The 27,660-nt window shown below is 38.7% G+C and overlaps 1 protein-coding gene across 1 annotated transcript; it reads right to left on the bottom strand.

The window, feature by feature from the left end:
- Positions 1 to 12,247: 12,247 nt before the first annotated feature.
- Positions 12,248 to 26,726, bottom strand: LOC137273257 (TBC1 domain family member 13-like). The gene is made up of 15 exons (XM_067805795.1): positions 26,677 to 26,726; positions 26,493 to 26,566; positions 25,172 to 25,218; positions 24,242 to 24,303; positions 21,048 to 21,126; positions 20,543 to 20,625; positions 18,026 to 18,185; positions 17,126 to 17,257; positions 16,227 to 16,293; positions 15,957 to 16,055; positions 15,101 to 15,244; positions 14,533 to 14,614; positions 13,645 to 13,702; positions 12,720 to 12,808; positions 12,248 to 12,327 (listed from the first exon to the last, which is right to left on the bottom strand). The coding sequence occupies exons 1-14, from the start codon at positions 26,691 to 26,693 to the stop codon at positions 12,731 to 12,733; spliced, it is 1,182 nt and encodes a 393-aa protein (XP_067661896.1). The 5' UTR covers positions 26,694 to 26,726; the 3' UTR covers positions 12,248 to 12,327; positions 12,720 to 12,730.
- Between the last annotated feature and the right edge of the window lie 934 nt (positions 26,727 to 27,660).

Below are 27,660 nucleotides of genomic sequence, written 5' to 3'. Positions count from 1 at the left end.
AAATCCGGCATGGTCTGTAGCCAGTATTTGTTTTTATTATTTGCAGACCACTTGACATGCCATGAAGGTTTTGGAAAATTGGTCTAAATAACAGCCCAGACTTTGCAACAAGTTATGTTCACACCTAAATAATCCGCAAAAGGCGTCTCATGTACAAAACTCAAAACATGCTTTTGGTAGGTAAAGTCTGCCATTCATTATCATTTTCCCACCAAGGCACAAACCGTGCAAAAACAACAAAATGGAACCTTGTCAGTTTCTTCTCAAGAGCGTGCCCTTGTGACAACAACTTGGGGTTCTTGCTTTCTCCCTGTAATTTAACTAAGAGTTGATTCTTTAACAACCAAAGTTTCTGTATTCCCCTTACTCTCCATCAGAAGTGCAGACAGGTTACTAATCCTGGAAAAAGCGAGCCAACTCGTCTCTTGAAACTTGCTTAGCCGTAGGCACCAAAACATGACTGAGGAACAGCTGAAATTTCAGTATTTGCAATACTGACTATTATATTAAGTTCATATATTTTTCAGTGCCATAATATTCCAAAAAAGCAAGCCGACACCTTAAATCAGGGGAATTCTGTCACGACCCACCACCCCAGAGACAAAATGGAGAGGTGCAGATAAACGCCCTAATAAAACCTCTGAGATAGCTGAAGTTTTGGTGATGTCTTAGACAGGCGATTTCACGAAACAAGCTTAAGAGGTGCAAAGATGTCTGGATCTCTCCGGTTGTCAGCTGTAACCTGTGATCTGATGTTCTGTCTTTGAATTGGAATAACTCGTGGAAAACCTTGCTTGATAACTTAGGAAACTCACTAACTCATGTAGTAGGGCATGCTGCTGTTCGAAGGTTCAGTCTCGGTGATTGGCATCAGACATGGAAAAAGAATATCTAGAATATCCTAATATTTAGCTAAACCATCATCAGCCGAACCATGCTGGCCTGCATTGTTTGAGCTAGTTGAATTACTCCAATGTCCACACTCCTGTGCAATGATGCTGGTGTGCTTGGAATTCCACTGATGTAGAAACTTTTCTCTTGGAAAAGTCATTCATAGCAGTAATGATGCCAGTATCATTACATGCCAAACAGTTTTTCCATCAAAAGGTAGAGATATGACTACACCAGATTTGAAGGAACTAAGTCATTTTTCAATGAGTTAAGTCTATGGTTATACATTGAGCCATGGCAACAACAGACTTGAACACAGGTGCAACGTCCTGGTTTTGAAAGACTTCTATCCTTGATATACTCAAGCAGGATAACATTATGTTGACCAGTAACAGTGTTGCCCTTCACGAGATACTCAACCTGTAGGATAACATTATGTTGACCAGTAACAGTGTTGTCCTTCACGACATACTCAACCTGTAGGATTCCTATAACTCCTCCTTGAAGACTATCACAATCAGTAAACCTAGTTTTACCAGCTGTGACTGTGGCAAAGTCTTACAACTGATTGCTGTAACTTCATGTTGAAACAATTTCTGCATGGATGGCTGGAGCTAGTTATTTCAGTCTGAGATGATTAAAGAGAGGTATAACCAATTTTGTCCATTTTCATGACCCAAAAAACATGTTGCTGTTTTGAAGCCAACAGAAATATGATGCTTCAATGAGCATTTAGATCAAATGCAGTTTGTACACAGTACTAAATACATTCAAATTGCCAGCTGATATTCTACTGACTTCTTGTTTTCTCAGTACTTGTATTTACCCACAAAAAATTGAGAACCTGACAATTTTGTGCAGGTTATGCAGGAAATCCAAGAATAACACAAAGAGCTGCAACTTTTCCAATTTCATATTTTTATATTCATAATGTTTCTCGCACAAAATAAGTATATTTACAATATACAGAGCACTTGTGCACAATACATAAGCAGAACCCAGCAAAATTCACCATGAACTTTGGTGACATTAGTGCAGTGTGACAAACCTAGAAGTTGAGTCAGAACCATGGTATGGGAATTGCACACCTGTTTAGCACACATAGGTTTTTGTCCTGCCAACTCTGTGACATAGCTACAGTGTGCATTTTAAGTCATTTTATTATTCCCTCTTCAACATGATATTGGATCAATGCCAGTTGTAAAAACAAGAAAGATTTAATAGAACAAAACCAAAGATGTGTTTCTTGACAAACACACACTAACAATCATCATCCCAGAACTCTCCAAACATGGCCTCAAGACAGCCTAGTTCCTTAATACACTTCAACTGTACGTTACTCGATCCACAATTTCCTCCTATGACTGAAAGAGGTCAAACTTATTCTTCAGAAGTCATGTAAGCACCATCGAAAAACAAATACTAAGAAAGTGAAATCCCAAATATGATATATGTTGCAAATACAGCAGTTCAACATATTTATCACCAATTGAGAATCTTAACATGACCACTTGGTGGTAAATGGGTCATATTCAAGTTTAGACATTGTTAAAAAACTAGAATGAAAAAGAATTACTTAATTGTGACCAGATAATGATATTGTTCAGGCTTATGCGACATAAAAGCAACAGAAATAGGTACTCTTTGAAATGTAGCTACATTTAAAGTAATGTCTAATCAAATTCAATGTTTTCTTGTTTGTCATGAAATTTAATGAGGCTGTTCATTACTAATTATTTTGTTGGGGTGACCAAAAAGATCAATAATCAGAAATACTGTCGATTGGAAAAATATTAATGACATTAATGAAAATAGTGGCATGAATATTTTCATACATAAACTTTTGTGAAAGAATACAGTTTTAACTCACATAACACACAAAGTTAGGTGTTTATTCATGGGCTGCTTGTAAATTATGTTCAGGAAGGTCTTTAGTCAGAACCATGCACAAACATGTCACTAGTGGTGTTCCTTCTCTTGGAGTTTCATTTGCATTTTCGCTCAAAGTTACTTTTGCTCAAAGACATTTATATATAATCAATTGATATTTCGCTAATGATCATCAATCTCTATGATGCTACGGTCAGATTGTGAAATCAGTCATTTCTCGTGAAATGACTAAGAATTTTGGGTCTGCCAGTTCAAGTCATTTTGCGTAATGAAATTTCATGAAATGACTGCAGTATATGGGTTGTTATTACCCTGTTAATCATTTCATTTTATGACTGGAATTTTTCGATACTTCACGAAATGACTGATTTTACAATCTGACTGTAACATATACAAACACATGAAGTACTGATGATTGAACAATACACAGTCAATGCATAACTCAATGCAGTATTTGAATGAACATCCAAAACATTAAATGACCCTAAGGATGGAATGGAGGCAGACATTTATACAAACAATCTGACTGGAATATCGATGGAAACATTGTGAAACTTAACAACTGAAAATAGATGAGAAATGTGTCAAACATTAAAACTCTGAAAAAAGTATGTTATATTGCAAGAATAGTCAGAAAATATTCAAATGTCTTGTTTCAGTAAACATATACATTCATATAACCTTTCGTGAACACCATATACATACAAGCAAAATATCCATACTTATTACTCTCCCATGGAAGATACTGCCGTGTAACATTTTTACAGCAATATTACACTAGTGTAATACAGCTAGATGTATGACGTCACAGTGCTAATGCCGCTGTCATAATGGTACCAGACCTTGCCTGACTCATGGAAAGCTGAAAGTCTGTAGGCAGTGAAGCCACAGTTTCAATTAATTTGTGCTGGAGCGTAATACACAGAATGCAAAACTTGCCTCTGTGAAATACCATTTTTATCAAACTTGTGAAAGACTGTTTTCGCTCGTTTGATACCATGGTAAACTGGTATTACACGGAAGGTCGCTTAGCATCTATATCTTGCACAGGACATACCCTCTTGAATGACACCTCAATAGTCATCTACTGGCATCTCATCCATTGCTAAAGCCGTAAATGAAGCAAGTTTACTTCCCTAGGTTCAGGAATCAATCTCACGTGGTCTCCTTTTCAGATTATAAGTATTTATTTGTTTCTTTCAAAATAACATATAATCAGTGACTAAGTGTTAGTCTATCCATCTCTGCACACAATTCTAAACTGGAGTGGGTTCTACTGTTTGTGGTGGGTAGACTAGTGCTTAAAGAGTGTGCTCATCACGCCAAGACCCGGATTTGATTTTCAACATGGGTCCAGATGTTCCCTGTTGTGATCCTTGATTATTGCTAAAAGAAGCATAAAACCTTATACACTTGTGCTATTGTTTGTACTGTTGTGAAGCATCAGCAAAATATACTTGTTTTATAATACACGTACGAGTGGCATTACCAAGACTTTTCTCAAACATCTATAGTCATCACTAATTTTGGGGGATCTGTTCACATATTGTTGTCATTTGCCTTTCAAGCTGAATAAAATCTGAGCAGATATGGAAGCTTGCCGTTCTCTGGCTTTGACATTGTATTTTCAATGTGACTTGAATAAATGTGGCAGTGACTAAGCACATTAGAAATTCTTATTGCCTTATCTTCTCAACAGTAGAGCATGACTACATTACTAAGAGTGCTTGATCAATCTGGCACTCATATTTCATAATAGTTTCGAAAGTCACATGCACAAACCACAAAGGAATGTGTGTTCATGTATATTTACCCTATGTAGCAAACAGCTTGGGCCAATCATCTTATCACAGACATACATTTTCATGCAGTTCCCAAACTTTGTGGCGACACAATTATTGGCCAGTTCCTTTTCACTTTTATGACATGAGCATATCGCCCTTAACATTTGCAGCATTTCGTTGCAATTTCAAACCCTCAAAAAGACAGACATTTAGGATCATGTTTGAGGAAATTTCTAAATAAGAGTGTTACAACAATAAGGAAATTAATAAAAGAGGTGCTCTTTAGTGCATACATCACTTTCACACAACTGACAGTAGCTTCTCTGTATATAATGACAAGAACTAATGACTAAAGAGTCAGCTTCCCTGTCAGTATCCCTAAGGAGTGTTTCACATTCAACAGTTGTCTGTTTGTTTTGGATTGCTTTGGGGTTTTTTTGTTGTTTACCTTCACACTCTGCATTCCTGCTATATGGTGATAGTCAGAATGGTAGCTGTATGTCTGAACCAGACAATCCACTGATCAACTGCATGAGCATAGATCTAAACAGCTGGTATACAATGACATCTTAACCAAACAGCTAACCTGACCACCTCATCCTGTTGCCTCTTATGACAAGCTTGGGTTGCTGAAGACCATTTCTAAACCAAATCTTCAGAGGTACATTCATCAGTATTTCACACAGTTCCTTCAATCTGGCCACAAATTGACAGTGACCCAACCCATCATTCAGTCCCTGACAAGAATCAAACCAGGTATTCATGAGCCAACACCTCACCATTAGGATTGTCACACAGTGTGAAGACCCACACATTTACCTGTTTCATTGATAACAGATTCCAAGACAGACATACATAATGATGAAGAAATAATAGGGAATATGAAGACCTCTACAAAGAATCTATAACTGCGATGACAGATACAGAATGTATACAATTAAGAAAATATAAACAAAGAGTGAAAGAATACATCAGTGGGGAAAATGAATACTGTATTCACCATATTGATTATCTTTGACAGGTCGTCCTCCAAAGAGTGAGTATAATCATATGCTGCTTTTAGCAATATTCCAGCATCATCACAGTGGGAGGCACCAGAAATGGGCTTCACACATTCTACTCATTTAAGGAATCAAACCTAGATCTTGATTTGACAAGCAAGGCTTTAACCAGTAGACTACCCTACTGCCTCTCATCGGTGGTGGAGCCTAGTGGTTAAAGTATTTGCTCATCACACTTCAGTCCCAGGTTTGATTCACCACATGGGTGTAATGTGTGAAGCACATTTCTGGTGTCCCCTGCCATGATATTGCTGGAATATTGATAAAAGTGGCATAACACTGAACACACTCACTCCTTCTAAGAATATGTTAAGATACAGTCCATTTCTATTTGTGCACAAATTCTTAACTGGATGCAATTGGTACATAATTGCCTAGCAGCTTGAATAAGGACCTATTTCTTCCCTAAAAGTGAATCTTTGAAAACCAATATCACTCACAGTTCATGGTTTTGATAATTCAACTATCAACTAAGTACAAGTGATGCATGATCAGGCAAATATACATAAAGATAATAATGATAATGCAACATGTCATATGTGGGATTTTACTTTCTTAGTAAAGTACAAATTCTAGTACTTTTTGGTTGGGTTGAGTCCTGCACCATCAGTCTTGCACCTAATCACCAGCACACAAAGTCAGCCGCCTAGCCTGCTCAGCCACCGTGACTTCCACTGGCTAGGCTGCTGACTTTGTGTGTTGGCGATTAGGTGCCTGACTCTGAGGGTATGGGTTTGAATCCTAGTTAGGACTCAACCTAAAAAGTACTAGAATTTGTACTTTACTAAGAAAGTGAAATCCCAAAAATGAAATGTTGCATTTGACAACTTTCTAAATAGCATTGTGTAATTATAATAATAATAATAATAATAATAATACCTGGGTAATAATAATCAACAGTTGAATAATGAATTGGAATGATCGATATGTTGTACATAAAACATAAAGTACGTGCGTATGCTTACAGAATATGATTAAACAAAAGGTAAATATGTGAAACATTAACAACAAATGATTTCAACCTCCTTTCATTTACAGAAGGCACTGTCAACACCGCTTTACACATAACATATCAAATAACATACTTCACAAAATTTACGCCAAATGACCAGTTCACAGGTGGACAAAATGGACTTGGGAACCTGTTACTAAAATCCCCACTTCAATCTGAATCTGAGTACCTGATACCTACTGTAATGTATTTATTCCTAATGCAGGATATTAACCATCCCAAAACACACGACAACCTATTCATCATACAATTTCATTCTTACTTTATATTTAAAAAAAAGTGATTTCATTTGCCACAGATCATGAAACTAAACTTTGTGAGATGTGCCTGCATATCTATGACGTCACAAATATGTGTGTATGAATACATGATGTCACAAGCTTGGTGATGCGATTTTCTACTGACCACTGATTTGAGTGTGTTACATCATCTAGTTCCCAGTTACCTTTTATGTTGAAGAGGATATTGTTGTCAACAAAACTTAGCTTACGTTTGAAAAATGAAAAAAAAACAAAACTCACATGGAATTTCAGAAAAGTTCTACTAATCTTTTGAACAACAAATACATTTTAATGTTTGCGTGACACTGTGCACCTGGATTCCTATGCTGTCCTTAAAATTAGCAGATGACCTCTCCAATTTGCATCGATATCCGTATATGACCCTAACGAATGTCAAAAATATCTGTTGGCTTTATCCTGTCCAGAACACTATGCATTGTATGATAAAATTCAATGTATTGAAACTAAATCAATTCTCTTCCATGTCTGTGACAGAAGCTGGTGAAGTGAGGACGTGAGTTATCTCACTCGTTCATCTTCATGTACTCAAGCTCTCTTTTTAGGAATGACAAGTCTCTATGGATGATCAACTTCTCTATTGCACCACAGTGAAATTTTGGCATAGATAATTACACCGTTTTAAAGCACAAAACAAAAATGAAACCTCCCTATTTCACAATAAAGAAGTTGATCATCCTTAAAGACTTCCTATTACAACTTGAATGCCTCCCGAACAGTTCACTATTCTTAGCACATTTTTAAACAGTTTCACAGCCTGAGTATATGTGCGATGAAAGGTTAAGTGATGCAGACAGCCACCACTTCAGACATGGTGGTTACAGATATAGGATATAATATCAGGGAATCAGACTCATATCAAAAACCAACTGATTCTGATACTGCCAAGGGAGACAATCTGACACCGCAGGCATACACATAACCCAAAAGGAAATAACAATAACACCTGAATGCTGCAGTCACACTCATCTGTGGCACCGATTCGTTAATCTGGATTAACACAAAGCAGCTGATATAAGCAACCCGTTAAAACAACTAGATCCTTCAGCATCTACTTTCGACAACTGTATCCAGACTTTAAAACTCGCAGTTTTGAAGCACAGACTGAACACGTCAGCAGGCTCGACTAGCACAGAGAAACAATAACACCATACTCTAGTAAGTGTACATACATTCTCTCTAAACACATCCACTCTGCTTAGGGAATTGGTTGGTTGTTTATGATCACACTCAGCAATATTCCAGCTATATGGTGGTATATTTATGGTAGTAAAGAAACCTGTCTGGACCAGACAATCCTGTGATCAACAGCATGAGCATTGATCTGCACAACTGAGATACAATGACATGTGATAACCATGTCAGCGAGTCTGACCAGCCCCTACCATTAGTCGCCTTTTATGACAAGCATGAAGTTGCAGAAGACTAATTCTAACTCAGGGCCTAGAGTTTCAAAGCTGTCTTAGTGCTAAGAGAGTCGTAAGTTAAAGTTAATGTATGGCCTTTATGACTATCTTACAGCTCAGACAGCTTTGAAAATCCAGATGTTCATCAGTTCTACTTAGAGGAAGCAATAGGGGAGGTGTTGGGCGGATAGCATTGTAGGTTGTGGTTGGTAATTCACAAACAACAAAACAAACGTACTAAACAGCATGTTAATTTCTGAATTCTATATAACCTGTATTATTCAGCACATATTTTAAAGAAACTCTGGCTTTTTTTCTCAATGTATATGTGCAATAAGTGAGTACACAATATTTGACACTGTACTGGACAGCAGCAATGGGCTTCAGAATGTACTCTTATGGGCCAGCAAACCCAGGTCTTCAGTGTGACGAGCAACCAATTTAACCACCAAGCTAACCCACCGTGCCTCGTGAACAATGAAAGCAAAAAACCCTTTAAATAGTCATAAGACTAAAAGCTGACATAGCCATAAGACTAAAAGCTGACATAGTCATAAGACTAAAAGCTTTATATATTTCCATTACGAAAAGCTTTACAAAGTCGTAAGGCAAAAAGCATGAGCCAGTGTGTTCATGTGTCACCTGCATGAACTATATATGTGTTTATAATGCCGTAGTAGAAATATATGACCAAGCTGAAAATTGTGAATATTATATTTTGAACAAGCATCCTTCTAATCCTGAGTAGTAGATTTTGACAAGTTTTCACATGTTCAGCTTCTCCCATTATACAGAAAGTGCCTTCACACTACACCCTGGTTTGAATTACAATTTCAAACCGATGATCAATCTGGAAACTCAACCCAGATTTATATAGTATTACAGACAGAATCTGCTTCTTAACAGACCTCTTTCTACATTCACCAACTAAGAGAGTTTAATTTAATATGGAATGGATCTGTATTGCAGTTACATCACAGCATGTCAGAGAGATACATGTTCAAAGTCCAGGTGATGTGAGTCACCAACATTTCCCATTTCAAAGTAGTGAAATTGGAAATATCCTCATACTGCTGCTTTGAACTTAAAAAACAGACTGATTTTAATCAATTTTTTCATTCCTATACGTCATAAGTGCCACCTGTAGAAGTTCACACGGACCACTAACAAAACGACAAAATCATGCATCAGACAAATCTCACAAGTCGATTTATGGGAGTTTTCATGTACACTGATTAAACAAAATATCGAGACCCCAGCTTCATGCATGAATAAACAAGTGTCCAGTGCTGGTTGGAAAACTGTGAAAAGGGATTTGACCATATATATCTATATTAATATTTTGTCTTTGATGAAAAATATTCAGAAAAGCATTTATCACATGATATCACATGACAGCTGTTAGTGTTGGCAGATAAGAAAGACACTTCCATATTGTCAGTGACATCCACATTATGAAGGAAAATTAGAAACTTTACACATCCAGACATCTACAATTCAAAAACACTTGGAAATTGTGATTGTTTGAGGTCACAATGTGAAAGACATTGGACACTCTATGGTGATCATAATGGTTTCACACAGTCAACATCTGAAGCTGTTGAATATACCATGATATACAGACAAAGCAGAACAATTATTCAATTCTTACATACAACTGGGTACGACATGTTATATTTGGGATTACACTTTCTCAGTAAAGTACGGATTCCAGTACATCTGTTAGGTTAAGACTCATCTGGGATGCAAACCCACACCCACAGAGTCAGGCACCTAATTGCCGGATGCCCAACCTGCTCAGCCACCATATCAGAAGTCAACTGGTTGTTTAGACCACAGACTTTGTGTACCCCTCTGATAACTGAGTGACTCAGTGAAAGAGTCTGGTTTTATGTCGCTTTTAACAATATTTCAGCAATATCACAACAGGTGACACCAGAAATGGTCTTCAAACATTGTACCCATGTAGGCAATCAAACCTGGGTTTTCGGTGCAAAAAACACTTTAACCACTAGACCACTCCATCATCCTGATATCAATAAATGGTAATCCCAAATATATTCTGTGTTTCATTTGACCATTTTCTAAAACGACATTGCGTATTGAAATCATGGGGTAACTATGGTTACCACAACCCGCATCACGTTCTACACTTCTTTTTAAAACCTGTATTGCCGTCATATCACAATGGGGACAAGAAATGGCGTCAATGTTCTATCTACAATAACACATCTTTTACAGCACTTCACTCTAGTCTATGATGCTCTTTGACAACATAAATGTAGAAACAGCAATCACCGGCAATGATGAAAGAGTACAAATCCAGATGTATCTCAGATATATAAAATCTCAAATTCCAATAGAATTATCCAGAAATGTCCGTTCTGTATATATATATATGAGTATTGGCACTAGTATAACATCAGCTCACTTGTGAAACAATATCTGCCCAAAGTGATGCTATAAATAGATAGGAACATGTGCACCTCAAAAAGTATACTTTGGTTGTAAGGCTTGATAGAGATATCCCTTTACCTCAACTAAGTCTGTTGTAATGTCAGACCATCACTGTACTAAAGGTAAAATGTCCGTTTTGGAGACACTGATAAAGGACACCTGTCCAAACCATACACTTTTTGAGCAAACCTACTCCCCAAAAAGCTTCACCCTACCCGCTTTGACTCATTCCTCCTGACCTACTTCTACTAACCCGCTGCCCACATCAACTGATCTGTTACTCCAAAACGTCTCCCCAGAGCCCACTCTGTCCCAATACTTCCCCAGCTATTTACCGCTACCCACTTTTCCCCCAACTCAACTCCCCCTTACCCACAGTCTCTAACCTGCTCCATCCCGCCTGCTCCCTGAGCCCTTTTCTACTTGCCCCCTCCCCCATCTCACACATACCCCCACCCCACTCCCCCAGCCCACAATCTGTAACCCACTCCACCTCACCTACCCACTCCCCAATTCCTGCTTCCCCCTAACCCACAATTTCTAACCCACTCCCCACTTCCCGCTAGCTCTAACCCACAATTTCTAATTCATTCCGTTCAGCCCTCTTCTGCTAGTCCTCTTCTATAGACAAACCACTGTTATAGTGCTTTTGGACAAATCTCTGGCACACAAAGAAATTATTGGAAGGACACCAGCCCTTGCATCCATGTGCAAAATGTGCAGAGTCACACTGCTCAATCACTCTTAATAAATCTTCAAATGTAAATGTGGTGCTAGCATGTTACCATATTATGAACAGTACAGCTATTTGATGGAAAGGCTCTTGATGAAAATAGAAAGGTACATGTTAACTGGAATTGGCTTAAAGGAAAGCATGACTTTTATTTTACAGGGATCCTATGTCAAATGTTCACACACAATATTGCACAGGAAAGACAGATGGTGATGGATGTGAACATTCTGGTGTACTATAGACTCCACATGTTGAGGTTGACTGTAGCACTGGTATAAAGGCAGACTTCACATGTTGAGGTTGACTGTAGCACTGGTGTAAAGGCAGACTCCACATGTTGAGGTTGACTGTAGCACTGGTGTAAAGGCAGACTCCACATGTTGAGGATGACTGTAGCACTGGTATAAAGGCAGACTTCACATGTTGAGGTTGACTGTAGCACTGGTGTAAAGGCAGACTCCACATGATGAGGTTGACTGTAGCACTGGTGTACCAAGGTGAGACTCCACATGTTGAGGTTGACTGTAGCACAGGCGTAAAGGCAGACTCCACATGTTGAGGTTGACTGTAGCACTGGTGTAAAGGCAGACTCCACATGTTGAGATTGACCGTGGCACTGGTGTACCAAGGAGAGACTCCACATGTTGGTGACCACAGCACTGGTGTACAGGAACAGCCAACAGCTGCTGAGGATTTATCAGTTATGTGTTGGGTGTGGCATCAGTTTAGTGGGGCATCTATTGATGGTTTATTCTGCTGACAAGTTGAAGAAAATGCTGAAATGTGTCAATCACCTGTAAAAGACAATATTGGACTCCTAAGCACAATACTGTAATTGATATTGCAAAAAGACTAGCTTCAGTAGAATCAGATATAAATGACTCAAATTGAAGGTAACAATCAGTATATAAATAACAATGATTCCATAATGTAGGATGCAAAACATTAGATTGTTTTGGTTATGTTTGGTCAACTCATTAATGTAAAATACATTGTAAATGTATTTCATTTATTAGCACATAAGGTGTTAGTTTCATAACCAAATGAAAAGAAATATAGGCCTAATTGGCAATACAACTCCTTGAAAAGTCTGACAGTGGCCTCAGATCATCAAATTAACAAAGAATATGTCAATGTGCTTTGTGAAACAAGGACTTGATGGCCCAGGATAGATGTCCAAGACTACCTGTATGAGTGTCACAAGCCCTGGTGGCGATCCTTGATTTCTACAGCCTTGGCTAATACTGTCTGCACATCGATAGAGGGTGGGAAATTCTGAAACACAAGAAATGAACATTCACATAAACAGTTCAAGGGGCATTTCATATCAGATCTTGTTTTCAATTAACCATTGGAGAGTGAGTGACATTTAGCAATATTAAGGTTATATCATGACCAGTGACATTGAGAATATGTGCCCCCCATTATGTGAGTGCACAATGCCTTTTGACATGAGCTAATCAATGCATTTGTCCATGTAGATGAATGAAGTCAATATTCCAGCCTAGGACAGACAGACAAGTGACTGACAGTGTGAAGGGGATTGGGGGTTTCTGTATTGTATGGAACAATAGTTATTTTTGGTATCTATTGGGGTCATTTATGAATATCTATGCAATTTAAAGAGGTCATATACAAATTTTAGGGACTACTTTCACAATGTAAACAAACGTGCCATCAAGGATCGATGGTCGTGATGGCCGTGGTTACGGTACTGTCAGTGCTTTGATCCTAGAAACGTCATGCCTGGTTATGATAGATGGGGTAGATCACAAAGCAAAGACAGAAATCCATTGGCTTACAAAGATACCAACATCAGCTCCCCAAGAAACTGTCAGTTAGGAAATCAGCTGTTGACTTTATCCCATTCAAACTCTTGCTGAAGAAGAGGGTGTAAAGGTACTTACGTCACCATGTAAGTGAGATCACTCTACTTATATATGGTGAGTGAGGTTAAGGTATTAATATCTATGGTTGGAGATAACTCAACTACAAATAGTGGCGAGAGGGCTCACGGTATGTATTATGTATGGGAGACAACTCTTGTCAACCTTTACAAGAAAGGATCTCTTCCCATCTGATAATCAGTATTTTGTACATTTTGTACTCACCTGAAGTAGTTTCATGTTGTGGGGGAAATCACTTTTTAATAAATCTTCCCTGAGGAGCCTGAAGACAAAGGTGGAAGTATTGGATTAGTACTGCCTCTACAGAGCAGTATGCATGCATGTGTGTGTGTATGCTAGCCCTCCGAGACACCAGGCTGTAGTTTAACAATAATACCCCACTAAGACACAGTTGGGTGACAGACTCCATGGTTGACTAACACCCATGTCATAGTCAGCTACACCTCATGTACACTTCACATCTATAACCATTTCAGTGAATAACGTATATTACGAGATATTGCCAAACATGTGGTTTTGCCCCCTTCCCTCAACATGGGAAATCTCTACCAAAATCACAAGCGTTGAAGAACACAATTCCTTGAGATCCATGAATACCACCATTGCTATAGCGTATAATGATAATATCTGCCGTGAGCTGAATGAAAATGAACTAGACAGCTAAAAGCCATGTCTTATTGGTGCATACAAAACTATAAATGTTGATCATTGGTTACTGGTTTATAGAAAATTACATAGCAACCTATATAAAATCCTGAAGCTTTGTCTTTACAAACTTTATAAATTTTGGACGTGAAATCTATACTTGCACAAAGTGTGGGATATATTACAAGGTGAGTAAGTTTAACCTTATGCCAGACTTAGCAATATTCCAACTATATGGCAGCGGTCTATAGATAACCAGGTCTGGACCAGACAACCCAGTGATCAACAGCATGAGCATCAATCTGTGCAATTGGGATACAATGATGTGTCGATCAAGTCAGTGAGTCTGACCACATGAACCCGTTAGTCGCCTCTTACAACAAGCATGGGTTACTGATAATACATTCTAACCTGGACCTTCACAAGTCTTCATGAGGATTCTCTTACATGAGCATTGCACAGGATACATGGATCAGGAACTCAAAGCGATTGGCGTCAGCAAATAGAGAGTCCCATATCCGTAACACATCTGAAACAAATGTCTTAATGAGATTGGAATACAGCGTGCATGTCTTGGGACAATGTGCAAGCCTATGTCCAGACACTAGCAGGGTCATAAGTGGGTGGGTGGGTAGGTGGCTGAGTATGTTTTTGAGTGGGTGGGTGGGAGGTTAATTGGGTGGTTGAGTGAGTGAGTGGTTGAGTGAGTGACTACACAAAAAATTCATTTAAAAACATTCTCTTGGGTGACATCATCACAAGACTACCCAAATATCTAGTTAAAAACCTTTTTGGGGGTGATATTCTCACAACCAGAACCATTCTAGGGTGTGACATTCTTCCAGGAGTAAGCAAGGAAATGAGGAATAACTTTATGTCAAGACAGTCCATGAGCAATTGTTCACAGATTGCTATACTACAAGCTACTAACACTCAGAGAACATAGAGAGAATTCCCTCCATGAAAAGTTAACTATTGACTGACAATGAGACCCGTCATTGGGAGCTGTACCCACCTGGAAGAGGGAACTCCTGAGACAGCAGTAGCGTGAGCCAGCGGAAGGCGTAGTACTGGGGTTTAAGATCTTGTTCCTTGAGCAGGTGCCACAGAGCGGGATCCTTGACCTGCAGGTAGTTATACAGCTTCGTCATCAAGTGACCTGCACACAGAAAAACATCCAAGATTCAGGCAAGATGAAGAAGAGCGCTGAGGTTAACACATGGCAGCACCAGACATGCACACTTGAGGACCAGTATAATTTACATCTTCCATTAATTTCCACCTGAGGGTAGGGTGAACTAGTGGTTAAAGTGTTGACTCGTCAAACTGAACACCTGGGTTCGAATCCTCACATGGGTACAAAAGGTGAAGCCCATTTCTGGTGTTCTCCGCTGTGATGTTGCTGGAATATTGCTAAAAGCAGACTAAAAACCAAACTCAGTCATTCAGTCAGTCGACACAAATATCTGTTGACAATCAACATCAGGATCAGAAACAAACGTATAGGAGAATGGAGTAATGAGGTGTAAGAATAATATCAAATCAGATCACACAACAAGGGCACTGAGGGGAACATATTCTGGACTCTGATCACAATAAATTAGATGTTAACTGCACACAATCACCATGTAGAGCAATGGGTTTTGTTGTATACCTGCATCATCAAGCGCATTAGGAAAGTGCATTATGAAACAAGTTCATATGAGCTCAAATTCTTGAAAATCATGATAATAAAGAGATAAACATTCACTAGGTAAATCAATTGGTAACATCTACAAAACGTGTCCTACAAGTTTGTTAAAACATTTGTTAAAATGTTCTTAGTACTAACTCCTCTCTGTGGATTTGACAACTATTTCAAAAGCATTTACCTATCCCACACTGAGAGTCATCCAGTGTTTTGATGAAGTTATCCCGAATCTCGGCCATGAGATTTGTGAAACAAAAGAAGGAGTCTGCTTCTGCATATTCTGAAAAAAAGGATAACAAACAATAACTGTATACCCATATTCCTACCCAGCAGAAGCATGGAAATGGCCGTCTGCAGCTGGACTAGGAATTAAGAAGCACCAGACATGAAGGTAAGTATAATTTTCATCGTCCATTACAATCCAGATAAGTGTCTGTCTGTTAGTTCTCACCTCGACAATCAACATCTGGATCAGAAGCAAATGTGTAGTAGATTGGACCGAGTATTTCATTCATGCCCTGCAAAACAAACAAATAAACAATTTTTTAATAGAAAGGGGACGTAACTCCTCCAACATGTTTGTGAATGGCAAGCAAACAAGAATGTTTGTTTGTTTGTTGTTTAATGCCGCATTCAGTCAAATTACAGCAATGTGGTGGCAGTCTGATCCAATGATCAACGGCATGAACACTGATCTACGCTACTGAGATGCAATAATGTATCAATCACGCCAATGAGCCTGACCACCTGATCCCATTAATTGTCTCTTACGATAATCATGGGTTACTGAAGACCAATTCTACACAAGATCTAACTAGAATGTTAGCATAATTGCAACCATATCATAGCTGATGCCACCAAGAGGCTTCAAATCTTGTAATCGAAGAAGAGATTCTGGCCAATCAAACAGCAAACACTTTAACCACTGGGCTACCCTGTGATGAGTTAACGATACTTGATCTAGCAAACACTTTAACCACTGGGCTACCCTGTGATGAGTTAACGATACTTGATCTAGCAAACACTTTAACCACTGGGCTACCCTGTGATGAGTTAACGATACTTGATCTAGCAAACACTTTAACCACTGGGCTACCCTGTGATGAGTTAACGATACTTGATCTAGCAAACACTTTAACCACTGGGCTACCCTGTGATGAGTTAACGATACTTGATCTAGCAAACACTTTAACCACTGGGCTACCCTGTGATGAGTTAACGATACTTGATCTAGTATGCAACCATGTTTCACATGACAGGAAATCTGGTCTCAGCATGACTCTTCAACAAACAATGTAGACAGTCATTTGCACATGCTGTGTCAGATACATCAGAGACAAGAGCTAGTACCTGCACGTATTTCAGTCCAGGGTTTAGTTTTGCATATATGAAGAGGATCCTCTCTACCACCTCCCAGTGTGCTTCCTGCCCCTCGGGCAGCGCCGCGTACTCCTCACTTGCCTTCCTCCGACTGGCCATCATCTGCAGATACACACACATGGTAGAACCCACCTCAATGGATGATGGATGAAGCCAAAACAGAAAAAGAATCATTATAAAGAGTTCCTTGAGTACCAATGATTCCAATGTTTTATCAGAGGATTCAACATAAGGATTGCTGTATCCATATCCAATAGCTTGGCAATGGATGTTATGTATGACATGTTGAACATATTCCTGCTAACCTTGGCGGTCACCATACTTGGCCATCCCTACTCCTGGGAAGCTTAGAGTGAGTGAGTGAATGAGTTTAGTTTTACGCCACACTCAGCAAAATTCCAGCTATATGGCAGCTGTCTGTAAATAATCGAGTCTGGACCAGGCAATCCAGTGATCAACAGTATGAGCATCGATCTGCGCAATTGGGAACCAATGACATGTGTCAACCAAGTTAGTGAGCCTGACCACCCGATCCCGTTAGTTGCCTCTTACGACAAGCATAGTCGCCTTTTATGGCAAGCCTACATTTGGCCACCCCTACTCCTGGAAACCTTAGAGGTCACTATATTTGGCCACCCCTACTCCTAGGAAGCCCACTCTGTCCTTGTTATGAGTGAGGGGGGTGGTGTGTGTGTGTTTTCGCCGCTTTCAGCAATATTCCAGCAATATCATGGCAGTGAGCACCAGATATGGGCTTCAGACACTGTACCCATGTGGGGAAGCAAACCCAGGTCTTTGGCATGATGAGCAAACGCTTTAACCACATGACTACCCCAATGTCTCTCCTTGCTATGAGCTCCTCACACATACATTTGTCATGCCAAGCCTGTTCCTGGAGACTGTTTCTGAGTGAAGCACACATTGTTCAACTCTTTTCCGCAGTGTCTCAATGTTGGAATCACAGTTGACAATGTCTTCATGGGGATAGTCTGTCGCTCGTTGGAAGAAGAATAAATCTGGGCACAAGCGTCTGCAAAATGTATATCAAATTAGTTGCAGCTTAAAGGACCACTAAACTCAGTTTCTTGGTACTCTCTTTATCACTGCATATGAAAGACTTTTGGTTAGTCATAAAAAAAAAAGTATTTTTTAAAAAAAACCTTGTGGTTAATTAATACCAAGCGCTTAAAAGTTGCTAAAAAGCCGTCTGCTTCTCTCTCGCCCGCAAACGAAACGGCAGACAGGTTACGTAACTCTGTCGCCAGAGTCCTACAGTGACGTCATAGAAGGAACGATTTCCAGTTAAGTGTATAGAAAATGTGTAGGAAGCTCGTCATTTTGCTGATTTCTCGACGTCACCAAAGACCTGCCGAATTGTTGTGTTGCCGTCAATTGTTCCTTGGGGTCGGATGATGGTGTCACTATGTACAGATTTCCACCAGACTCCGTAGTTTGTGCGTAAATTGGTTGTTAGTGTGTGCGAAGTGGGCTTTGTGGAAGCCTGTGGTATATACTAAATCAGATGTTTCGCCCCCAACCACGCTTCCAGGATAGAAAATGACCTCCACCTCACTTCGAAGAGTGAAATTGTTATGTTATAAGCAATGTCATGCAAAATCCTATTGTCCATCAATAAAATACACATTTTGCTGCCAGTAGAAAGTAATTGTCCCTTTGTAAGTCATGAAAACAGACTTAAATAGCATTCATCCCAAGACAGGGCGCCGCCATTTTTGAAAATCGTGAAGTCAAATCCATTCGAATTAATGAGATTATGTATGGTTTGTTCTCATCAAGTTAGAAAATCAAAACTACATAAATATGTATTCGAATCATTACCAAAAGGAGTTTGCATGACACAACCTGTAACATAACCTAAGCGAGGTCAGGGTCGAAGTGAAAATACTGCGCGATAAATTTCTTCACTTGCTAAATTTACTTGGTTTGTAACGTTCACTCACCAGTATGTAGACACTTGTCAATATACATCTTTATACTCCGTCTCATAATCATAATTACTTTATAATCATACTTGCATGCATTTTGAAACTTAATTAAAGGAAGCGATCTTCGAATGTATAACAGGAATGTAATATGTAGACATTTCATAGTTTTCCTGTATAAATCATAATTCACACGCCCTAGTGTATGCCGTCTGCATCATTACACTTAACGACGAAAACAATGATTCTGTTGAAAGCTTAGACAACTTATTAAAATGCAAATATTAAAATTAAAGTTATAGGAGCAATGTCAGGCTATTACCTTCTTCGAGGAATGTATCCATCAATATCCACAAAAACAAGTGAGATATAACTCATCTGCAGATTTCCCAAGTGATGTGTCTTTTAACAGTCTAATATATGAAAATGTGATGCATCATTTCAGGTTTGTCACATTGCTGTATAGTTTCATAGGCTACCATAGATAACACACCTGGCAACTAATTGCATAATGTGTGTCATTCTTTTTAAAAAGGTATTTAGTTAGCCAATAATGAGCAATCAGTCAATGTATTGGCGGTTAATCCTTTGAAAGAAGGGTGTTGTTTTACATAGATACAGACACGACAGAGTGTATTCAGTATAGATTAGTAAATGTACATACATAAACACTGCCTTTTGACAAATCCCCCATTTAAATCCGCATAAAACTAATTAATCAATCAGCGTGTTATCGGTTAATCCTTTGATCGATCCAGACAAAAGAAATGCCAAATGGGGGCCTTTGTCGGGTAATCTAAGTGTCGTTGCCACTAATTATACCTGTTATAAATTCATTAACTGAGCATCAAGTGAATAATGACAAATAACGTGTAGGTTTATACCACCTATCACGGATTACAACCTAGCGACACCAAGTGATTTTGATAGAATTGTCTATGAAAACAAGGGTTGTAACTCGAAAACTATGTAAAGCAGGAGACAAAACTAAATGATAGTAGATTGTGAGAACATACAGCTTTCATTTTTTTCAACAGCTTTCGCGATTTCAGGTTTGTACAAACCTGTAAATGAAATAGTTTAACCCCTGAAAGGCAGATGAATACTGCACAGACCCTCATCTCTATACCCATTATTACGTCACAGAGACGCGCTGCTCTGATTGGTTTAAATTTCGTTTGCGGTTGAGAATTGTGCACTGTTGACAAAAAGGTTGATTTAAGGTAATTAAAGATCGAAATTAGCAGTTTCATGATGGGGTTTCATTTATAACGATGTCAGCAACTGATTTTGCATTTGTACCCTATTAGAGTATATGTGAGATTTAATATGTCATGGCATATATATGTAACAGGGAAAATGCATTAGAGCTTCTGTTTGGTATAACTACAGGTTTATCACTACACCTTGCAAGGGTCCTGTTGAATGGTACATTGCGTCATACCTGCAGTCCTTGTCAATCTGAACCAGCATGTCGTTGTCTTTGAAGATGGCCTGCCAGGAACTGTCAGGGTTCGGGTTCAGGGGCTGAATAAACACAAGCAGACCTGACACTGCTGCAGCACTAGGATATCCTTCATACCGAAAGCAGTCTACGCTTACAAAACTTACATCAAAAACCATAAGACATTTTTTCAAACTCTCTCTCTCTCCCAGATGCCTCAACTAGCCACTATACTAACTCAGTGGGATCAAACAACAACACTCTGCTCTCTCAGAGTCAAACACTGAGAGTGTAGTTTCGAATCTCAAATGGGTTTGTTGTGTTGGTTTACTATTTTCACTGCTCTCACCAATATTCCATCCATATGACAGTATTCCCAGATGTGACTCAACCTAACAAAAGTACTAGAATATGTTCTTTACTGAAATAGTGTCATCTCAAAAACACAACCCCTCTTATAACACATGTTATAAGTCTAACTGTCCCTGGATAATGTCCAACTCACGTGATCCTCGTGAACACCAGCATTAGCCTTCCGGCCCGGATCAATGATCATCTCCTGCACAAACTGCCGATATAGAGCTCTGTAACAGAACACAGTCTGGGTAACAGACACAAAGAAAGTAATCTCTAAATAACTAAATGACTCATAAAATATGGATTTCGAAGATAAGACTGAATGGTACTTGTTTAATGTGTTCAAATTTTTGCACATTTTTTTAAAGGCTTGCCTGTCATATCAATGTATAAACTCGAAGATATGGAAGATATAAACGTGAAAAAGTACATTTCAAACATATCATGACTTTCAATAATGTTTTAGGCCATCAAATATTCACCAATAATCTGAGGGACCCATCTCATTGTCCTGTGGGTAATATATCGGTCTCATTACACATGAATTAAGTGAAGTGAGTGTCTTTCCTACAGTATCTGACCACTGGAGGGTCACAAGTTTCACATAATTCATATGTAATGAGACCAAGTGTGGTTTCTATATATTACCCACGTCTCACATGCAATAAACTGTCCATAGAGCATAATTTTGTTATGTTTATGCAGTGTTTACGAATGGTGTTTCAAAGCAACAGAACATTGGGTCCTGTAAGTTTCAGATGTCTGTTTGACCCACTGAAAATTCACAGGACCCACAGAAAAAAATTAAACACACTTTTCAGATTTAACATTTCTCATAATTGGCATTGAAATTATTAACATTATACAATGACAAACATTATAAACATAAGTTTATGAACAGTGGATAAGTGTCACATGCCACAAATGACAACGTCAGACAAAGTCATTGTAATATATTCAATCAGACACTGGGGCCAGGAGGTTGGGGACTTCAGTCTGACCATTGCCAAATCTGCTAGATTTGTCAGGGTCAGACACTACTCCTGAACACTGGTTTATGGCTTCAAACCAAAAACTGTACTCATGTCAATATGCCATTTTCGTCTGCCCCTTGGTAACTGGCATCACAATGCATGTCAGTTGTCATCGTGTAGTACAGCCTTCTGCAGTAAACTACTCACAGCACAATCTTGGTTTGGAGTTGCTTCACACGGCTAACATTACACCTATGTTTTCCAGAGGACATATTATCTCACTTCGACTCACAAACAGCGACACAACTTCGTTCACAATCTTTAAATTTCTACAATACATATAAGTTGTAGAATGAATTAATTCATGTGTTTGTTAGGAATGATAAGATACTTCCATCACAACTTGACCTAACAGAGGGGTCATCAGTTAGCCAATCAAATCGTTAGAATCTCACTTCAGTCCTTACAATACAGGTCAGCGATACAACACTCATGTGACATACATGTTTAGTATGCAACTACCCATACATTGGGTAATAAATATAGGAGAAAACACGCCCCCAAGGTTTTGGCAGACAATGTAAAACCGGAGGGGGAGGGAGCCCCAAGGGATTTCCTGACCCCGATGGTTTTACATTGTCTACCAAACCCGAGGAGAAGTGTTTTCTCTAACATATATACCGTCAATGATGGGTAATTACAATGAAGATGATCATTTAATGAAGCTACATAACAATAACTAAACCACATGAAAATCAATTTAATAACAGTAACTACAAGTAGACAGTTTAATCCCACCCCTTTGTCGGCCCGGTGGCCGTTCAGTAGAGCGTCTGCTAAAGAATCTGTGATTTGCAGTTCTAATCCCCCTTGATAAAACATTTGTATTGTGAGTTTAATCTTGAATGATATTTTTCAATTGATTTCAAATACTCATGTATCATTTGAATGTGGATGTTCATATAAACTTAGGAAAAGTAAAATCTGGGAAGCGATCTTACTAATGAAAAGTAAAACCTGGGAAGAGGTCTTTCTAGCGAAAAGTAAAACCTGTCCCTCCAAAGCAAAAATCTCAAATGCAGTTATTCTGGGAAAACAAGAGATGACCTAACACATAGTGAGAAGCACACTTTAGGTTTATATTAATTATTATTTATATTAGGTAAAGATATTTTTCCTTTGTTATTTAATATATTTCTACTACACTTGATTTTTTCAATCTGGTGGGCAGACATTTTTTTAATAATTCTTCCTAATGCGCTGTTTTGGCTGGCTTCCAATTAGCATCTGTGAATGTGCTGCCCTAGTCAGACACACACTGTGTTCACACAAAAGAGCCAAATATAATGGTCTCTGCATGACATCATGTTCCAACAGCAAAGACTAATGCTCTCATATCAATCAATGGACTGTCTGGTCCAGACTCAAAGAGTTACACATGACTGTCAGATAGCTGGAATATTGCCCAGAGTGACGTTTGTAACATTGAAACATGTAACAGTTCCGCCTCCTTTTAATCATTAAGATAGGATTTGAAAATAATTTGAAAAAATATCATTTCTTGTCAGTCTCTCTAATCTGATTGAGTGAATTACTGATATTTTTATCAGTAGCACTGCTCTAAAGCAACACAACAGAAAATTTCAACACTGAAAGGATATGAGTGACAAGAAATGTCAAATGGAAAATTTATTATATATTTACATGGATTTGTGTTCATGGTCTTACATAGCAAACACACTATGTCATCTTGCCCAGACCATATTAAATACACTGATATTCCACTTGTGTTATATATCTACAGACCCGTGAAGGTCCCGGGGTAGAATAGGCATTCAGCAACCCATGCTTGCCATAAAAGGCGACTCAGCTTGTCGTAAGAGGCGACTAACAGGATCGGGTGGTCAGGCTCGCTGACTTGGCTGACACATGTCATCGGTTCCCAATTGCGCAGATCGACACTCATGTTGTTGATCACTGGATTGTCTGGTCCAGACTCGATTATTTACAGACTGCTGCCATATAGCTGCAATATTGCTGAGTGCGGCGTAAAACTAAACTCACTCACTCACTCACTTATATATCTACATTTTATTTCATCATAAATTGGATAACAAATGTGTATCTGAAGATTAAATAGTTATAATTATACACAGTGAAGTTTTAATTGTTTCAAACAAATCCTGCATGCAAGTAACAAAACGTGGGTTAGGGGGAGATTGTATTTTGCTTATTGTATTCAAATCTAATATTTATGCAAAGAAACAAATATCATGACACATCTCAGGAATTGTTAACCAGTTCTATATTCATGCCATCATGACCTGATGGTAGAACATCTGGAACCAGTTAATGTAGAAAACTTTACCTTTGTTTTTTCAAGAAATCTGGCCATCCTCCCTTCTTCAGTGGCAAATAGTTCAGGAGAAGCTGGAACAGCAACATGTGGGTTATTATGACAGTCGGTCAGAGAGAGAGAGAACTGTTTGATTACAAATTTACCAATATAATTTCACCATGAATATTACGACATTTGTCTAATTCGTTAGAAGTGTTATGAGTCTGATTCCTCGACAGATTCAGACATTCGAAGATCACTTTGTGAAGCAGGGCTATTCCAGCTGTTCAATATTTGTTCTCTTGACAGGACAACTGTCATCCAAACCAATGGTGATGAGAACTATTAAGTCCATTTGACTCAATCATTTTCTACAACTGGTTAAAAAAATAGTTTTGATATTTTAACTTGATCAAAACAAATCTAAATAGTATTTTCTATTTTGGAAGCCGGGTAGGGATCAAGCCATCAGAGTTTTTATAGACTACAGGCTTCCACAACACTTGCTTTGCACTCAGAAAAATAACCCATTTAGCATGAACTGCAAGGTCCGGTGGAAATCTGTGCATGGTGACACCATCATCCGACCCATGGTAGCAATTGACAACAATGTTAAATTTGTCATGTCTTTGTTGACATTGAGAAATGAGCAAAACGAAGAAGTGCTCTGGCGACATAGTTTCAAACCCTGTCTGTGGTTTCATTGGAGGGAAAGAGTGATGCAGATAACTTTTTGGCTTTGAATCACTCGGTATTAATCAACCACAAGTCTTTTAAGAATAATTTGGTGTTCCGCTTATGACTAATCACAAGTCTTTCATATGTAATGGTGAAAAGAGTATAATAAACAAAGATTTATTCATTCTTTAACGTATGCTACTGTTACAGTCACAATATAGCTGAAATATTGCCAGTGTGAATTTAAATTAGCTCATTCACTATCTACATTGTAACACATACCTTCCAACAGACTGAGCGAAATCCACTTCCTGACTCAAAGGGACAGCCTGCATAAAATAAACACGGATATCTATATCATTTGGTTAATCTATTTATAAAAATACACAGTACATATGTTCTAAAGATTCATGCCCCTGTAAGTTCATGATGTAATGCAGATACTATTTCTAATATAAGAGTCATGCGTGTTTTGCTCATTTTATGGATAAATGTTGCAAACATGCAGAAATATACAAACTTTTAACTGTGAAGCAGCAGGACTAATATCCTTCTATGACAGCCATCACAGTAACAGAATGAAATATGAAGACATGGTTGAAAAAGAGATATCTGACCTTTATTCAACAAAGACTACGAACATAATGCACGGCTCAGGCTATGCACAAAGATGTTTGGTAAGAGTGTAATTATCCTCTGATCATTGTGTCCTGCTCTAGTAGCTCACACAAGCCATGGCTGTAGAATCAAATATGGAGATGTGTTTGATGTTAAAGAGATATTGAGTTGAGTTTTACTCCACATTAAGCAATATTCAAGCTACATGATGGCGCTTGTAAATAACTGAGTCTGGACCAGACAATCCAGTGATGTCAACCAAGTCAGCGAGCCTGACCACCCAATCCAGTTAGTCACCTCTTACAACAAGCATAGTCGCCTTTTATGGCAAGCATGGGTTGCTGAATGCCTATTCTAACCAGGACCTTCACAGGTAAAAGAAATGTTGAACCACGAAGAGTAATCAACAAAGACAAAGAACATACTCAGTTCTGGCTTAGCATATGTGTATTTGGTAAGACTTGTTTACTGGCTGAAATGGTGCCCCACAAGTGCTCACACTTAACTTATCTGGCATACCGTGTGACCCTTTGGTTCTTTGTGGTAGGGTGAGGCTAGGATACCTCAGCATGATTGTATCACCCTGTCATTATGTTGAATATATCCAATGCACCTGTTGAATGTATTCAGTGTTTCAGATGTCATGGGGTTCCTTGGTACATTCCATAACATATTACCCAAATTTCTAACAAAAACAGGATGTCCTAGCCATACATTTCTCTCATTTGGGCTCTGTGTTACTTGAACGGGATCATCTGCACTAGCCAAACCAATTGTAAGTTCAATATATTTAGTGCTGACAAGGTGATAATGAGTTTAAGGCATTGTAAATTGGTAAGTGACTAATATTGCGGCAAATACAACATCCTACATTGGAAACACTTCTACATGTACATGTACAAATTAAATGTTTAAATTACAACACCAAGCTCTTTGGTATCTGTTATTAAATGTGTTTGAAGTCATGTGATGTAAATAATCGTACCAGCAAAGCACAACTTCCGCAAGTTTTTGAAGTCAATTTCGTCCGATTTTAGTAGTTCTTCGAACTCTCGTATCCTGCAAAATGAACATATTAAAGTCATCCGAATGATACTGTGAAATGACAAATCAATGTTTCGTTATATCAAATGATGATCAAAAGGGGCGGGTCGGCAAACTCGTCTCACCTTGCCTTGTAGGCCATATTTCATGTTTACATGAAAGGCGCGTGCGTGTGAGAAGTTTCCGGTTTTGTGGTTATCCCCCCTCGCATCATTTTCAAACTCCTAACACCGCTTCCATGGACACTGGGATGTTAATGGCATGTGCGCACATAGCAGCTAGGCTGCAAACAATCATGAAACCACCTGTATTTCGTCAAGATACAGTATCCTTACAAAAGAACCACATCTTATATTGGGGATTGCACTTTCTTAATAAAGTACACATTCTAATACTTTTGGGGTTCTGTCCCTTTCGGGATTCGAACCCACACCGTCAGAGTTTGGCACCTGTAGTCCCTCTGCAGTGAAAAGGTACACATGAATTTCTCTTTAAACAAAAAGTTAAATCGAATAAAGTGAAATCAAGATTGCGAATCCTCATAACTTTACCTTGTAGTTTGTAGTTTACCTAGTAAATCTCAGAATTCGAATTTAGCCAACTTAGATATATAAGTGAGTGAGTGAGTGAGTATAGTTTTACGTCGCACTCAGCAATATTCCAGCTATATGGCGGCGGTCTGTAAATAATCGAGTGTGGACCAGACAATCCAGTGATCAACAACATCAGCATCGATCTGCGTAATTGGGAGCCGATGACATGTGTCAACCAAGTCAACGAGCCTGACCACCCGACCCCGTTAGATGCCTCTTACGGCAAGCATAGTCGCCTCTAATGGCAAGCCTGGGTTGCTGAAGGCCTATTCTTCCCCGGGACCTTCACGGGTCCAACTTAGGATGAAAGTTGTTTAACAAACGATAATAGTTTTAAATCGTTATTATTGGTTTCTACGCACATTAAATGGAACACAGAAAACATGTAGGGTTGGTCTAAGCTAACACTCATGCACGTGCATTAGTTTGTAGCCTCTTGTAATACAAACCATTGATAGCGATTTGAAACTGTGATCGTTTGTTAGACACACATTATCATAAGTTGAATAGCATTCT

Source organism: Haliotis asinina, chromosome 2, assembly GCF_037392515.1.
Source record: "Haliotis asinina isolate JCU_RB_2024 chromosome 2, JCU_Hal_asi_v2, whole genome shotgun sequence".
Taxonomy (NCBI): Eukaryota; Metazoa; Mollusca; class Gastropoda; order Lepetellida; family Haliotidae; genus Haliotis; species Haliotis asinina.
This window is presented reverse-complemented; position numbering and strand designations above follow the sequence as displayed.